This window comes from Dermacentor silvarum, chromosome 11, assembly GCF_013339745.2.
Source record: "Dermacentor silvarum isolate Dsil-2018 chromosome 11, BIME_Dsil_1.4, whole genome shotgun sequence".
NCBI classification, from domain to species: Eukaryota; Metazoa; Arthropoda; class Arachnida; order Ixodida; family Ixodidae; genus Dermacentor; species Dermacentor silvarum.
The window spans coordinates 79,772,560-79,790,620 of record NC_051164.1 but is presented as its reverse complement, the minus strand read 5'-3'; the positions used below and the strand labels follow the sequence as shown (position 1 = coordinate 79,790,620).

At 44.0% G+C, this 18,061-nt stretch overlaps 1 protein-coding gene and 1 long non-coding RNA gene across 4 annotated transcripts in view; both read left to right on the top strand.

Annotated features, from left to right (window-relative positions):
• The window catches only part of LOC119433249 (CAP-Gly domain-containing linker protein 3), a 28,969-nt gene extending 17,648 nt beyond the window's left edge, over window positions 1-11,321 (top strand). For 2 of the 3 annotated variants that reach the window (XM_037700393.2, XM_037700391.2), the window contains exons 11-13: window positions 4,119-4,179; window positions 4,350-4,444; window positions 8,214-11,321. In XM_037700393.2, coding sequence (XP_037556321.1) covers window positions 4,119-4,179; window positions 4,350-4,444; window positions 8,214-8,425 — 368 coding nt within the window. In that variant the 3' untranslated portion in view covers window positions 8,426-11,321. The remainder of the gene's footprint in view (window positions 1-4,118; window positions 4,180-4,349; window positions 4,445-8,213) is intronic. The other variant, XM_037700396.2, reaches the window with a different exon arrangement.
• A 1,748-nt stretch (window positions 11,322-13,069) lies between these two features.
• LOC125941491 (uncharacterized) lies at window positions 13,070-17,831 on the top strand. The gene is made up of 2 exons (XR_007464374.1): window positions 13,070-14,193; window positions 14,276-17,831. It is a non-coding gene; the product is annotated as an uncharacterized LOC125941491 (long non-coding RNA).
• The last annotated feature ends 230 nt before the right edge of the window (window positions 17,832-18,061 follow it).

Genomic DNA, 18,061 nt, shown 5'->3' with positions numbered 1-18,061 from the left:
GTTTCGTAGCCATGAGTCAGACTTCGCCAATTGGACGGCTTTCAAGACGAGCTTTGCGGAAGTGTTCGGTCGCCCTGCAGTGCGCAAGCTTCGCGCTGAACAGCGTCTACGCGGACGTGCGCAGCAGCAGGGCGAGAACTTCACGAGCTATATTGAAGACGTCATTGACTTGTGCAAGCGCGTGAATCCTTCTATGATTGAGCAAGACAGGATAAAGCACATCATGAAAGGCATAGACGACGCCTTTCAGATGTTGCTGGCCAAGGACCCACGCACCGTGTCTGAACTTGTGCCAGAGCTTCGACGAACTACGTAAGCAGCGCGTCCTAGCTCGGCGGCAGACGTCAACAGACGATTCCCTCGCTGCGTTGACCATCGGCGGCGACCACACGGCGCTCCTGTCACAGATTAAGGAGCTTGTGCGTGAGGAAGTTGCTCGACAGCTTTCATTTTTTCCGACCACGCAAGTGCCTACACCTAGGCTGACTCCAACCATCCTACAAGTGATACAGGAGCAGGTCACCGAGGCTTTGCCGTCTGCCTTTCAGCCGACTGGTGTCACCGCGCCGCTATCATTTGTGGTGCCGTCTGCTGCTCCTCCGGCTCCTGTTGCCGCGCCTCTGACGTATGCGGATGCCGTCATGAAGCCACGTCCTCAACCAGTACTAACCCCTCAACCACCAATTCGACCACCAGCGACGGTGCTTTTCGGGGCGCAGCCACAGTACGCAAATCCTTGGCGCACTGCAGACAACCGCCCGATCTGCTATGCTTGCGGAATTCCGGGTCATGTTGCGCGATTCTGTCGCCGACGCTTCGCGGCGACCACGAATACGCCGAGATATCCAGACTACTCCTTCGACCTCCCTATCGCACGCAGCCAGAACGAGAGCCTGAAACATGCGCCCGTGATCACCAGCCCACTTCCGATGCCCAACCTTTTGCTGCTCGTCGGTCCCCCTCACCGCGCCGCCGTTCTCTTTCGCCTATGCGTCGTCGGTACAACACTGGTGAGGCGGAAAACTGACTACCGCAGCTTCTGAGGCACGAGCTGCGCCGTCGTCAACCTGTCTAAGTCCTCGCTTGTCCCCCGCCAATGTTATTGAAGTGTTTGTTGACGGTGTACGAACTCTTGCGCTTGTGGACACCGGCGCTGCTATTTCTGTAATGAGCCATACGTTTTGCCGTTCTATCCGTAAAGTGACGACGCCACCTTCAGGATTTTCTCTCCGTACTGCGAGCGCACAATATATTCAACCCGTTGCAGCATGTACGGCCAGGGTGCTCATACAAGACGTGATCTACAGTGTTGAGTTCCTTGTGCTGGCCTCGTGTTCCCATGACCTGATCCTCGGGTGGGATTTTTTGTCCCGTAACCACGCTGTTATCGACTGCGCTCGTGCTCAGGTAGAGTTCGCTGTGTTTCCCGAGACGCCTTCCACCCATGTGGCCGGTCCTGGGGATAGAAAGCTTGTCGTCACCGCCGATATTGACCTGCCACCTCAGAGTGCCGTCATTGTTCCCGTTTCCTGTGCCGCCCTTTCCGACGCCACAGTTCTGTTCACGCCATCTGACTTGTTGCGTCGCCGCCACAATACGTCACTGCCTTTCGCCATCCTCGCGCTTCATCAGGAGAATACCGGGCTACTTGTTTGCAACCCCAATTCAGGCCCTCTGACTTTGCACCGAAATGAAACGCTTGGCCACGTTCAGCCTGTAGACGCTGCTGTTATTGTACCCCTTGACCCCTCTGTGCCTGAGACTCAGCATCCGCTGAACGCCCTGACTCCTCACCTTGCGTCCGACGCCGTGCTCTCGGAATCTTTTCACCGTTCCATCGACAGCGACCTCGATCCGGCTGCACGGACGCAGCTTCTTGCCCTTCTACACGAGTTCCGCACTTCGTTTGACTTACCGCAAGCGTCCCTAGGCCGAACTAATGCGGTTGTTCACACGATTGACACTGGGCCTCACGCTCCTTTGCGACAGCGCCCCTACCGTGTGTCACCTGCGGAACGTCGTGTCATTACGGAGCAGGTTGACGACATGCTTCAGCGCGGAGTCATTACGCCTTCTTGCAGCCCCTGGTCCTCTCCTGTTGTACTGGTCAAAAAGAAAGATGGCTCTATTAGATTCTGTGTGGACTACCGACGCCTCAACAAGATTACTCGCAAAGACGTCTATCCTCTTCCTCGAATAGACGACGCCCTCGATTGCCTTCAAGGTGCCGAACAAATATTTGCTTTTTAATGTTAATTTCAACACTGTTAGTTTTATTTTTCAGATGTATAGTTTTGGCATTGTAAGCTTGTCGCATAGGAACATTTTCTGTTGCCCCTGTCATAGTGCAGTTATCGGGTACAGACCCCGTCAAGCCTTTTTTTGGCTTTTAGTCTGTGCCTCCAGCATTTTGTACATGCTATAATGTACCATAATGTCGAAATAAAATGAATGAATGAATAATAGGAATAATTCGTAAATATTTGCAGAGGTATGCCAATCTGATAAACGTTTACATCGAAGAACTTGTAAGTGAATTCTCATGCCCTTCGCAAATGCTAAGGGTCTGTTTCTACACTACTTGAAATCAGGCCAAAACTGGCAAATGCTTCTCTATACCTGAGCCTTTTCAAATGCTTTACTATATAGCTTAATACATCTATACTCTCCATTATATTCAACCATGGAGAAAGGAAAGCATAGGCGAGGCTTTGGCTAGCCCGGATCAGTTGGAGAGTGTGTCAGAAGTCACGTAGTGTTTTTCGCAATGGAGCATTGGGACTGGTGTGCCCAACATCAATGTTGCCATAGCAACCGCACTTCTGAAGATCTCACTGATGCTCTCGGTCTCTGAAAAGTGAGATAAGATTTTCCGGCCCGTGTCTTTCTCGCAGCACATTCTGTTCACGAGACAAGCTGACTTCGGAGTGTAGTGTGCAAGCTTGAAAGGAGTGTTTTGGGTCTGTGAGTGTGATTGTCAGCCAGTAGCAGAGACAATAGGTGCAGGTCTTCGTCATCTTCTTCAGCTGTTCCACGGAAAAATACAGGAGTACGTCTGCTTCACTAAAACTGCTACAGAAGTTTTGTAGACTTTGTTCTGACACGCGTCAGCAGCACGTACTTCCGGCGGCTCATAGCAATGCAAGTTCAAAGATCGCGTCTGTCTGCTCCGGCGAGCTCATTAGAGGAACAAAGGCAGGTGGCACACCAACATGGCTGCACTCCCGGCTTCAAAAACGTGTCGTCAGGGCCTCTCCTATTTTGTTTATTTCCTCCATGTATTCAACACATGTTTGTGCATACATGCTCCACTGATGCTGGCGTCCGGCTGCATGTTCTCAGTAATGCTGTGGTCATAAGGCCACTTTGGGGCTCCTATGTAGACTGTGTTGCCGGCCGTTGTTTGATTGATAATCGAGACTGGTCATGCTGCTGTCACCACTGCCACACGGGAACTGCTGTGGAACTTCCCGTACAAACTTCACTGTAAATGCTTACATGAGTTTCAAGACACTACAGTTAAATGGCACAAGTGCCACATTGATTTCAGCCAACCTATCTGCACTAAATGACAACACAGTTATGCATTCCTTCTTGGCAAATGTTCATATGATTCAGCTGAACCTGTGAGTGAGGCTGGTGATTAATGTTTAGCCCAAAGACAACACAACTAGAAAATAGAACCACACTATACTTGGGCAGTCCACAGTACATTCTGTAATAGCCGCAGTGGGATGCCTGTAAGCAACAGGTCATGCTGGAAGCAAGAGGGAACACACTTGTAGATATTCTCTAGTAAGTGCGACAGATAAAAAACTGCGCTGCGAAATGCGGTGAGTGAGAGTTCTATGACTGTGCTACTTGCGTAGCTCCCGCAGCTTTGCCTGCTTATATACGAACTGCAGTGTAGTGTTGCTCTTTAGTGTTCCTACTGTTCAATTGTACCCACCAGGTGGCTTAGTGGATGTGGTGTTCTGCTTTTGTGTGCAAGGCTGTGGGTTCTATTCTGTATATAATTTTCTTTGTAAATAATTATGTTTAATAAAGATTTTTTTTACAGCTGTGCGATTTGTCCGGGAGCAGATGATTAATGACACAGGTGCCCCATCTCTTTCCAGATGGTGATTCGGGTGGTAGCCCCGCATCCCAGAGATCAACTGCCACTGATAAGAAACCACCGTGAGTCTCGTCGCTTACTAACAACTCGAATGCCACTGCTCCCTTTTTTTGCCGCACTTTGTCACACGCTTTTTACTGCTTACATTACATTGCACGAGACAGCGTGCGAATCCGTGCCTGATCCCTAACCGCCTGTTTGTTCCCCATCTTTCGGCTGCCGCCGAGAACAGTGCAAAGTCCCAGCATGCTAAAACGGTGCAGACCGTGCTCAAGAAGGGCTGCTGGCTGACAGTGGGGATGAATGTGTTTGTCTGCAATGAGCTTGGTAAGCCCCGACCCACAGCCTAATTTTTCTTATCTACAGGGTGTCTAGAATATCAGCGCCTGCTTTGAATTTCTTATGACTGAAGGAGTCAATAACTTGATCGAGTAAAACAGCTTTGTTTTCTTTTTGACGAATGAGAGGAACCAAGGATTCGTTTGCCTTGTGGGCAGTAGCAGACGACGATGAATTGCAGGCTGTAGCGATGGGAGAGCAGCTGATTGTGTGTTAAAGGGACCCCAAAGAGAAATTTGAGTTGAACAGTGTTAGTAAGTTAACCTCCCATACTATCAAAAAAGCCACTCTTACCAAGAGAAGATGTTTGGTAAGCCAGGAAAGACGGAAGACCGGTGGCGCCGCCGCCTTGAAATTCCGGCATAAGCTCGCCGTGACGTCCTCTTTTTGACACTGTGTGCTCGGGCCTAGTTAAAAAAAGTTATCTGCAAAAAATGGACTACATCGTATTCCAAAAGAGCCAAAGACTGAACTTGCGAAGTTTCAAGAACATTTACTGAACCACAATGACCGAGATGCAAAAAAATACTCTGCAATCTGTTACGTCACACTAACGTACCGGCCTTGGGGTTTCAGCGCAAAATCTGAAAAAGAAACTTTGACTGTCATTTTCTTTTCTAATAATCAATGTATTACCACGAAATCAACAAAAGTAGAGTTCTTCAAGAGTACTTTATCTACCTAAACTGATTCAGTGTTGCTCTTTAGTGTCCCTTAAATACTATCTACCAGACTCCTTGTGCAAAGTTTCGTAGCTTTATTTGGTATCACATTACTTTTTCTTACTGAACTGGTTTAAGGATTGGGATGGTTGACCAAAGAAGCAGATGCTGAATCAGTAGATGTGAATTGTGGGAGACCTCATGAACATCCAACTGCAGTCTCGAAAAATGTGCCAGTGGTATTCCTAAATGTCTGCAGATATTTATCGATCAGTTTGGAGACATTCATAATATCAAGATTGCTTTAACGTCTTTCATCATTACTGTTCTGCAAACTAACGTCGATCTCGTTGAAACCCATTCTAATTTTTTTTAAGCATTCAGAAATTGAAAATAGGCACTAACAATCCAGGCACCCTGTAACATTTTAATACAACCTGTAACAAGTTGTGTTTCACTAATCAGTAGATTATCTCAATCTCCTTAAAGTGCGTGTTGTCAGTGTAGTCTCGAGTCTAACAGCAGATAGATTGTGCAGCTACTACGTGACCATGCCCGTAGGTTGATAATTTGTGATCCTGCACTCATTTCTTGCTATTAGTAGATGCCACTAATTAGTTGATTCTTGCAAAAAAGCATGTTTTGCTGCCATTGCATTGTTTACTGCTTTGTGGAACATGTTACTGACGTTAATTAGTCTGTCTAATTAATTTTTATCTAGGTAATTAGCTCTCAGTTGAAATGATTTTTAAGCATGAAATGCTTCAATTTATTGTATGTGATATTAGGGAGACTATGCCATTCAGCAAAAAAAAAAAAGGAGAGAGAGAGAGAGAGAAAAATGCCATTCTGAATCTGGTGACAGTTTAAAGGTGTCTGGTGTCTACAGGAAAGACAATGAAATAAGAGGCATGGAATAAAGCATGTACGTTGGTAATTTTCAAGTAAATGAGCATTTCATGCTTACACCTATTTCCGTATGTGGGATATAGGACAACAAAATAGTGTGTCGTGAATGGTTTTGTCGGTATTGAGGCTTAAATAGCGAGTTTGTTTTACCAGTTCTTGCTTACACATGGCACAGAGTGAACAGTAGCCATTTTTCTTTTCGGGAATGAGCTTCTGTTATGCCTAAATGAGTGTGTAATTAGGTGTGCTCTTTTTAGAAGGCCTGTAGGAATTTAGCTGATGTGCTGTCAGGCGCTTATCCGTAGGTGCAGTAACATGTAGTGGCATAAGGCTACAAGCACTGGCTTTAGGGAATGCTTTTATGAGCAGCATTAAATGCACTTTTGGCATGGTGGCAGTTATTCTTGCACAACTTTTTTTTTTTAGAGCGTAGTCATTCATTCCGAGCCTCTTAATGCAGCATTATTTGCTCACATTTCCTAATCTTCGTGCCCAGGTATCTTTGCAAAGCCTTTGCAAAGAATACCTGGAATATACATGGAACATACAAAGTGTTATGTTCATTGATGATTTAGTGTTGTTAACGTTATGCATCTCAATCTGGTCCATAGTCCGGTGCGCTCAGTAAGCATTTATATTGTTTAAACCAAGACACTGAAATTTAGAAATACCACAGATGTTACGATGAGTGGAATTCTGTTGACCTACTGCCAGGGAACAAATTTTATTGTCTGACATGGCTAAAATTACAAATTCCTACCTGCTTCAGTATATTTATGCAGTATTTGGTCATGTACAAGTAATATGCAGCAAACAGTAGATGGTTTGGGCACTATTTTTTTTTTTTTAGCTTTGGTTAGGCTTGAATAACATTATCAGGTGATAGATGTGTAACCCATAAGCAATACTGACATAGTTCTGCCCTTTTGCTTAACATCATTAAAATTTCAGGGCCAATGTCGCATCCTGTGATGTTTAAGCCTATTTCATCTAGTAGCTTAGCAGTTGCATCCATCGGGGCTATTGTTGTGGCCTGTTATGTGGTACATTTAGTCTTTTCAATAATGACCGTTGGTGTCCATTCTATCCATATCCGTCATTTCGTTCATCACTGTCACGGCTACAAATATGCTGCATTTATGGGGCATTGATAGTATTAAGTCTGATGGCAAATGGTACTCTCTGGGGTGGAAGAGGAAATGATAGGCGTAACTAAGCTTAAGAGACAGGAAGACAGCATTTTGCGTTACAGAAACCATAGAGTTTCTTACGATATTACCTTAAATGGCAGTCTGGTGCTGTTGTCTATGTATGTTTCCTAACGGGCACTGTGCTACCATGGGAATGACTGGTTATGGGTGTGCGAGGCTTGTCTGGAATGTTGCTAGGCTTAAAACAGTCGTTTTAGCACAAATGAAGCTTCCTTAGAATGAAAAAAAATCATCACATGAAGTCTTTATTTACTTATAATACATCTTTCATTACGTTTAATGACACATAATATAACAGGTAGAGCAAAGAAAACAAAAACGGACTATTGGAGCTGATACACAGTGATTGCAGATAGCTTAGTTTTTTTCTTAACCATTAGTGACCCTTAGTGACCATTAATGACCTGCCGGTACTGTTAATGTTTGATTTGGTTGTGCAACCCTGCATAAATTCTCATGGTCCAATAAGTGTTTTTGTGCATAATGATAAAGAATAAACAGCTCCTGGGGCTAATCTTGTACGCAAATACCCAAGAAAGTTGACGGAAAGACGGCTGGCATGGTAGCCTAATGTTAAACTACTGCAAGCGTAATGTGGAAGATGTGACTTCTGATGCGACCTGCGAAAAGTTGTCTTTTTTGTTCGGTTTCCTTTTCCTTATGATTTCTACATTATTTTTACACTTCTTTCAATTATTATTTTCAAGATGTCAATGTAGCTCCTCTGATGACATGTGTAAACGTTAGACACTAGCGTGCATGGTTATAGGCTTGTCTACATTTTAATGGTGACTGGCACTATCTTTATCTGGGCAAGAATGTAATGTAAGGAAGCAAACTTAAAGTTGTTAAGGCATCGGGGTCTGTTGAGCTTTTTTTCAGAATCTTGTGCCACTGTTCGGTCATTGTAATGATCTGTGTTAATTCTCGTCTGTTCCATCTCCTTTGCACCTGTGTGTTCCCATCACCCAAAAGGCGTTATCCGGTACATCGGTCCAGTGCACTTTGAGGAAGGCACTTGGCTCGGGGTGGAACTACGTGGGCCCACGGGTAGGAACGATGGCAGCGTCCAAGGGAGGCGCTATTTCACGTGCAAGCCAAACCACGGCCTCATCGTCAGGCCCAACAAGGTCACGGTGCGGGGCATCAATAGCGCCAAGCTGTTTGAAGAGCAGCCACACTCTTGAGAATGGCTTTTAGCTTACTTTGTGCATATGGTAGGCCCGATTCTCCATTTTTAGCAGTAGGGAATAGGATGGCTCTTTGGAGCCAGGTACTGCAATTTTTAACGATTAACTTCTGGCAATACCAGAGGACTCCCTTCAAGACGGAGTGTGAGAAGGGGCCTTGAAAATATGTTGAAAAGGTCTTGTTGGAAGTGCTTAGCAGAAGTGCACTGAATATATACTGCAAGCTAAGCAACAGCCTTCGGAGCTGTTCTAGAAGCCAGCTTATTCGAGAATTCAGCTTAACAGAATTTGTCTTAAAGGGAGTCTGTAGAACTTTCATGTATTACATTCGGGGCAGTGCTTTACTGCAGCTGCTCTCAGTCGTTGATTTGAGATCTCCGCCACCAATCTAATGGTAATACATTAATGGTAAGCATATCAGCTCTCAAGTTCTTTTTTTTGTTGTTGTTGTTGCATCTGCCTCCTCTGGTTAAACAATCTCATGCACACTTAGATGCCCCCACGTGATGCTTGTTTCATTATACAGCCCCCATGCTTCTGCAACTGCACAATGTGCTTTTATGTGATGCAGTATTGCAGTACACAGTGTTGTAACGTTAAGGACCACAAACTTGCAACTCTACCAGTTCATATCGAATGGCGAACACTTAAGCGGGTTTTGTGAGTGGATGTTTTGAACATCAAGCATCAGTGATGTATCCTGAGCTTCAACAATGTGCTGTCTTGACATGACCTGGCCCGTCAGGTCATGTCAAGAGAAAAGGTAGTCAAGGGTACCGTAGCTAATTAGTGCTAAAGGTAGACACAAATGCAGTTAACTTAATCACGTTAAGTCAGCATATGAAAATGAAAAAAGAACAACTGTGTTAAAGAAAACACTTCTACACAATACACAACACAGTTGAGACAGTTTTCTTGGTATACAGTCGCTTGATCCCAAGTTTTAAAAAAAACTCCCCCGCTCCTTCACCAACTAGTATGAACTTGAAGCTGTTCCCTGATTTCACTGTTAACTGGTTCACTATTAACAGTTAAAAGGTGATAGCCCCTGAACTTGCCATTACACTTTGGTAACGACCCTCGAGAATACCTGTGACAGGCAGTTGATTGAGAAGTGTTTCTACAATCCATTCTATTTGTGTATACTCCATTTCATACTTGGCAGGCAACGCTGCAGGAGCTACGCAGAAAGCATGGTCATGCTTTCAATGCAGTTGTTTTTGATCCTCAATGCTTCAATGTAATGACTACTTCATACATTGCAACTTCACTTTGTGAACATAAGGCTACATCATCATTTATTAATTGTGCACCTTTGTGCCTGCAGTATGTGATGTACCGTGTTCTGGCTGCGAGTGCAGGTGCCGTGCTATGGCTGCTGGTTCCAGAAATGACTCGCTCCACTTATTCAGTTGTAAATAGGTTCAAATTTGTGACATCTTCCATGTAATAATTGCAACATATTTTGCTATATAAGAGTGTGAGACTTCATTTTACATCGAATTACATGACCCTATGCTTATTCAGCTTATATGTGATGCACTATTTCTTGGTCATGAATGCGAGCAATAAGAAAAGTTTCCCTAGCCTCCTTGGCATTGCCTGCTATGTATGAGAGACCGAGTATGATGCAAGGAGTGCCTGGCTAAAAAATGTTAGCACGAAAATCGGCTGAGGATCGATTGTGAAGCATAGTGAATTGGTCAAGGACAGTGCTGCTGGCAGCTTTTCAGGCGGAGTGTTAAGTGCAGGAGCATTTAAGAACATGGAGGTTGCCTGCTAACGTTAAGTATTCACTGTGGTGTTATATGCCAAGTTGGTCTTGCAAAGTTAAAGCATTTTTCCTGGTGGTGCAGCGAGCTATGGCATTTTTTAGCTGAGTGCAAGGTCATTGGTATAGTGTGGACCCCTTATAACGTAAGTCACCGGAGTCGCGAATATCCGCACTATAAGTGGTACCGCACTATAAGTGGTACCGCACTATAACCAAAGCAACAATTTTCAAGGCCCGCACATATGCAAAACATGTGCACTGAGCCGCCACAGCGTATGCGACAGTCGAGAAATGCGGCTAGAACGTTTTCATTCAATTTACAGTCCAATCTCATTAATTCGAACCAAATCACGCGGCGGCGCCTCCGACCGGTATTGCTCCAGCACCGCCATAGAGTAAAAGCTTAGGAGAGACCCCTCAATGTTGCGCGCGAACAAAAAAAAAAAAAGAAAAAAAAATGCGGCGAAAATTTCACCCTCTCTCACATGGCAAGGTCGCTGATTCTGTGTTGCGCCGGATCATGCATGTACGCGCCGACGTCTCAGCCACGCTACCGTAGCCACGCGTAGAAAATGTCAGTGAACCCTTCTTTCTCCTATATGCTTCCTCTACTTTCTAGTCACGTGTTGACCTTGCACGGTGCGGCTACGGCGCAGAGGGAAGCAGCAGCGCTGTCCCAGGCTGGCCAACGAAACTGGCCACGCCGGCAAACGCCTGCTTCCCGATAACGGCAGAAAACAAAACTTCGGGGAGCTGGCGCCGGGCCAGCTGGAGCGGCGGCGACTGCATGGCGGTGGGCGCGCACGGTGACAGTCGAAAGTGAGGGAGCTAGAGGGAGGGCGAGGGGAGCCGCCGAAGCGACGGAGTTGCCGAGGCGAAATCCGCTTCCCTGCCGCCCTCCTCCCTCACATTCCACGGTCTCCGCGTGCGCCCTTCGCCGCGCTGTGCCGGCGCCGCCCGCTCCCTGAAGTTTCGTTTACTACCGTTATCGTGAAGCGAGCGTTGGCCGGCGTTGGCAGTTTCGTGGCCCTCGCTTGCTATGCGCGCCGTGATATTTCAGGACTCGCACTCAAGATTCTGGTTTCAGCCTCACTGGCTGTTCGTTCGTACCATGTGCCCTTCTCCTCCACTTCGTCTCTCTTTCTTGCTCGAGCACTCCTTGGGGCGCCCGTTTTTAGGGGAGCATTCGCCGTCTCCGCTGACTTCCGTACTTCCAGGCAGCCGCACTGTAACCGGTATTTCGTTTCCCGCAACTGCACTATAAGCGATACGTGTATACATGGAGTGCTATGGGAAAATTAACGGGAGTCTGAAAAGACTGCACTATATCCGGTCCTGCACTATAAGCGGTTACGTTATAAGTGGTCTATACTGTAATTACTGACTGTGGCGTTATTTTTTTAATGAGGGTGAAAATGTTGGCATGCATTTAAAAAACATTAGGTGGGGAAGTTTATGTCGTCCTCCACTTTAGCTTACCGTATAGTTAATGTGTTGCATTGCAACATTCAATAATTGGTATTTCTGGAAAGGCACTGAATGGAGGCGTCACTCTTAGAGAGCTTAGTAACATCTTATGAATTGCCTTGGGGATGCACTTATCAGTATAGCTTTGTGTTTTTGTAGTAAAAATGTTTACTCTAGTGTGGGTATCGACCTAGATTATGGCTTCATGGGTAACCAGGTGTGGTTTCGTTGCTCGAAACACCAAGCTTTCTGCACTACAGGGGAAAAAGCTCAGTGCCAGGCATTCCTAGTAATCTACTGAGAAGCTTGATCAAGTATTTGACCTTTGTGATTTGGCTGAAGCCATGTCACAGATCTAAATAAGCTGGAGGATAGAAGCCAATAATGTTAATAGTTGATAATCCTCATACCTTCAGCGGTCACTTAGAGACCTCTCTGTGCATCTTTTATTCATGCAGATGCATGCATAAGAGAACAGCACAGTGATAACGCTACAACTAAAAATATATTATATTTGCAGCCATCAGGATTTAATTTAAAGTACTTTAAATGTTACACACAGTCTGCGGTCAGTGATGAAGGGGATGCTGCCAACATTGGCTTACATTGAAGTCTCAAACCCAGCTCAGCGCAGACGTCACTGTTTTTCACTATCAATTTAGTCTGGATCAATGTAGTTCAAGCAGCATTCAAGTAATGTAGTTCAAGTAGCATTACAAAGGAAGGCTATTGCAAATGCCTTTTCCGATTTCTGACTTGCTCTCTTTAATAGTTGGCATTAATCAAAGGCAAGTCCTTTGGCCGGTTCTTGTAGATATTCCAAGGCCTTCGTCAGAGGTCCACGGACAACAGATTGAGGAGCACTGAACTAAGTTACTAGCCACTAAGTCTTGTGCCCAAATGTTCCTAATTTCATATGACAGCATGTTGGGAAAAGCATACCTTTTAACTGTGAAGTGTGTTGTAGGAAGGGTTGACTGGACTTTTAGTTGAGTTGTGGTGTAGCCTTGTAGCAGTGCCAGCATCACCACTGCTGACAAAGAATATGCTTTATTTGATGTGATAGTTTTATTTTATTCGGTATGGTGATGATACAGGGCAGTAGGCCAAGAGAGCAGCCTGGTATGATTCTGACCTGACTAAGGTCTTGGCCTGTTCTAATATATGTGTGTCGTGCCAACATCTTGGTTAATGGTAGGGATGCCAACAATGGTTGCAGCTCTGCTGTCTAATTAATCTCTCCATCTCACCTGAGAGCACTCCATTGTGAGTTTTCAAGTATAATAAGTTAGGCCATACCTTGTGCCAGACCCGGAGCTCAGAAATAAACCTTCAGATTTTAAATTGGGGGTTGGGAGGCGTTGGGTGTGCGGGGGGGGGGGGGGGGGCAGCTAGTTGAGGGCAAATTTATGCCTAAGGCATTGGGCAAGGCTTCCGATACCAGGTTCTAGAAGAACCAAGAACTCCACTGACAACTTGAGCAGTTGATGATGCCTGCTCCAATGCCAGTTGCAATACCAAAGTTGAATGCAGTTAAAGGAGTAGTGTGCTGGTTACACGAGAGCACAGTGCATTTCACAAAAAAGCACACTTCTGATTTGTGTGTGGTCTCTGTGCTTGTTATGCACACCAAAGTTTACACATCACATCCGAGTTTTTCTGTTCTTTTTTTTGCGCACACTTTCACATGTTTGTCATATTTATTTGTATAGTTTTGCACCCTGCTCATTGACGAGTGAACCATGGTCTAAATAAAATGCAAATGTGAAGTTAGAAAGCCTTAAGTCTAGTGAATACTGCACAGAAATAGGGCAGCAGTTATTGAGGGTTCCTTCATTGGCTTCGAGTTCCCTGCAGCACATGTGCAACAGGAGTTGTGGAGAATTGCAGCACCCTTAGTGGACACACGTTATGCGTAGTCCTTAAGCATGCATTGCTAATAGCTCTGGAGTAATTAGATGTTAATGACGCATAGGGCACATATCGCAGTATTTCTCTGGTAGTCACTGCCTTAAGCACTCTCTTGCTTGTTCTCTGGAGTGTGCTTGAGAATTTTGGTCGAGGTGCCTTGAATGTCCTGGATTCCCAATCATGTGATGTTTGCTCCTTACAGTCTGTGTTTGTTAAAGTTAAGCCACAATATATGCGTCTTCATTGTGTAAGTCTGGTGGCGACTGTACTGCTATCAACTTGCATGCATTCTGGTGTGATTGCCTTGCAAAATCAGTGTAACTGCACTGATTTAGAAAGGAGGCTTTTGCAAGGCTTTAATTAAGGGGGCCTGTGTAGTTTATTAGAAAAAATGCTTTCATGTGCCTGACTCAACATATCCAAGCTAACATGAATCGAAAACTGGGCGAGTAGGACAGTTTCATGGTTAACATGGCAAAAAAAAAATGACGACAGGGAAAAAGTAGGGACACTGTGAGCGCTATTTTTCAACTGAAGGTTTATTGAAAACATTTTCCGAATAAATATGCAAGTTCACGCACAAAGAAAAAAAAAAAAGATGAAATTGTCCAAAGTGTAGGAACATAATCAGTGGTCACAAATGCAAGGTGCAGTTAACGTGTTATCTAGAAAAGTACACTTAGTTCGAGCGATAGATGGCTGGCTCAGACCTGTGCATGCTTTTCGATCTGTAAAGCTTTGGCAATTTCACGGGTGCACTTATCTATGAACATCATAAGTATGTAAGTGTTACTGAAATCGTGAACATCCACGTGACCAACACTGACTTGATAAATAAAGGCTAAGTGCACCTTTTAGCAAATTAAAATGTTCCCTCAAGCAGATAATGATAAATCAGCCAGTTTGTCCTAGCTAATCTTTGCCACAAGACAGCGCAACCTTGTAAGCAACATCTTGTCGTATTTCTTTTGTGACCCTGTATATTTAATTGGCACATGTTTTCAATAAACTTTCATTTAAAAGACAGAGCTCGTTTCGTCTACTTTTTCCTTGTCCCCGTCTTTATTGTGCTGTAAATCCCGAATATCCAAGGTACATATAAGAACCCATAATTTATTGCAAAGAAAGTATGGAGGTGCTTTTTCTATGCCTCCACATTGCACTTCATTTTTGAAGTGCAGTGTGAAGCATCAAGCTATCATGAGCTTTGTTTCTGTTTAGCATCTATATATTTCTGTTGTGCTAGCTTGCACTCGGGTAAGAGATCTTTTTCACATTTCAGGTTGCATTTTTGTGCAACTCAGTGCAAACTGTTTTTTTTTTTTTTCTGTCATAAACACCGTTCATGAAAGGCACCTCTAAACGTAAACCAAATTAACATCTTTAACTTGCTCATCAGTGCAGTAGTAAACACTGCGTAGTAAAAACATAGACAGTGCACGCAGAAGAATGATTGAAATTTTTAATCTCTTCTTCTGTTTGTTCTTAGTGACGCTGAATATGCATGAAATGCATTCAAAGCAACATCTTTAACAGGCGTGAATTATTTGATGACTGGAGGGGATATCAAAGTCATTAGATGGCCAGGTGGCATAAGAAAAGCCACACAAGGGAAATCAGTTTTTAATATAGCGGCATTACCAGACCCATGGTTCTCTTGTTATACACATTTGTATGCGTCCTTTCCTGTTTTCTTTTTTTCTTTTCTAGTGCACCTGTTTGACCAATTGCATTTTTATTCACAATGTCAAACGGTATGTGACTGGTTGTGAACTTTCTTCACTTGATGACCAGGATTTAACGGCGGTCAGTGTAAACGACCGAGCAACATAATCAGGTGATTGCTTGGTGAGCTGATCAATTGACACTCGCACTTGCTCTCTAAGGTTTATGTCTGTGACTTTCACGAAATGTAGATGCCATGGTTGTTGAAAAAAAACTCGAGGTTGTGCGAATCGCTAGATGTGTGGTGCGACCTAACATTTGCTGCCTTTTTGTGGAAGTTGGCAGTGAGAGTCACTCATAGAGCCATGCGTTAGGGGTGCAAAACGTTGCAGCTACCTGAATCAGAATGCTATAGTTCTCTCTGTGACTTGGGAAGTGTGTAATAAGGTGCTGTGCTGGTCTTGTACATCATAAGGATGTGCCAGAGGATGCTTAGTTTGACCTGCTTATGTGAGCTGTACAGTGCACAGAGATAATGGATGAAGGATAAGGGGAACACAGTACACAGCACTAAACTAACAAAGAACATATTTATTGAAAGGAGGCTTGATAATATAGGCTAAGATAATATTGCTGAAGGATAACGGAAAACAATATTGGGGTCCTGTTCTAAGGTCTCCTATGGCACTGGAATAGTCATCACTCATGATTTCATTGTGGTTCCACGAAATGTCATACTCCTCTGTGGTTGCCGAGTGGCTATGGCAGTTGCACTGCTGCGCTTGAGGTCGCGAGTTCAATCTTGCCCGTGGTGGCCGCATTTCAGTGGGGGCGAAATGCAAAAACACTTTTGTACTTAGATTTAGGTGCATGTTAAAGAAGCCCAGGTGGCCAAAATTAATCCCATTATGGCATGCCACATAATCAGATCATGGTCTTTTGCACGTGATACCTCAAAATTAACTTATTTGTCATAAGAAGCATATGTTCAGCAGTTGCTATTTGTTTGCATGCATTGCACAAGACTTGATTCTTTCTCTATGTCTGCCAAGTTTTGTTTCGTCTTTCTTCCATTGTCTGTGTGTACTGCATGCTTCACGTGAAGTCTCGTGTGACCGGAATTGTACAGAACACGACCATGATGTAATATGTACCGGGTGCGCGACCTATTTGAAGACATGACGTCAAATCACCTAGACATTAACATTCTCATTCTATCTGCTTCACTTCATCTTCCACAACCCCTTCGTCACCTATCTAGCACAATTATTCCAGGATATCAGCTTTCAGTTGTACAAATGAGATGAATCCGTATGGTGTCCTAGTTGCCTTACATGCCGGCCACAGCAACATCGAGACTGACACCTTCATTGTCTTGAAGGCAACAATCATCAGGTGCCACTCTTAAGTAATTGATTTGCTTGCTCCTACAGGGCCAGTGCCACCCAAGAATGGGTAGCTGTGAACTTCTATGGTCACGTAGCCCTCAATGTGGTGTCCTAATTTTGAATATAAACCTGCTATACCGCTACGTATGCAGGGCATCACTGAGAGGGAGAGTAACAAACAGCCACCAGATCATAAAAACTCACTAAATGCTGTTATCGTAGAAGCACTGCCGAAAACCAGCATGCACTATCTGATCGAAACATGCAGCCGTTATCGAAGCAAAATTGAGTCAGTAATTGAGGATCAAGATGCTCTTGTTCAACTGCCTTAGAAGACACAGGCAAATAGAACAGTGTAAAAATTTTTAAACGAATATAGCAATTCTTGTCTGAAATATCCTCGCTGTTCATGAAGTTGTCACTTTGTCCTCAAATACCTCGTGCACCCAGTACATGGTGCAGCAGCGGGAAATGAATTCATTCTCACCTGTTGCTAGCAAATTTAAGAGCTCATACCCTATGCATTTTTGAAACCTAGAGCTGTCTTTTATTACTATAGAAACAGTGCTAATTGTTGACTGCCAATGAAACATACCTCTATTTGACATGGCAAAGCAACATTTTTTTTTTCATATTGTCTCTACTTATTTATGCCTATTGCCTTTAGAGCAGCTGTCGTTTCTTGTTCATTGTGTTAGTTGGCAGGTGTGGTTAGCTTGTAAGACAGGGATAAATAGTTTTTAATTTCCTTGGTACCTGGTTTCTCATTTATTATGTTTAGCACATTTTGCACTGGCCAGAGTACCTGAATGGCTTGGCATTTATAGAATCTGCATTTCTGTGGTGGATGTCTATGTCTAACCTATTTCTCACGAATTCAAAGAGCCCATGCATAGTTGCTGTGTCATGTTTATTCCAGTGTAGATTCTGCTAATTTTTACTTTTGTCATTTATTTCTTGCACTCGTTTCCACTGTTGAAATTGCACTTACTACTTTCTTTCAGTAAAGATATCGGACGTCTTGTTTGAAGTAAACAATTCTGGTTATTGTCATTAAAAATATTTGGTGCAATTTCTTAAATGAGAACGAATATTGATATTATTGTTAAACCAGCATTGCGTTCTACAATACCATGTATGCTTTAAAATGATTCAGCCATATAGTCTTTAATAAAGAAAAAATCGGTTTCAAGTACAACATAGCCTACTGTACGTCTTCATGACGACTGCATGTCCACTTCTTATGCCATATGTTTGCAAGGATGTTGTTAACATATGGCACACTTCATTAGTTTGTGTACATTTTCTTGCTAACATCACATGGAGCTTGAAATAGCAGTCTTTAAACATAACATTTAAGCATTCATTAAGCTACATACTGCTGCAAACCAGCTGTCTGGCTGTTTGCAGCCTGCTGTTCCATGAGCT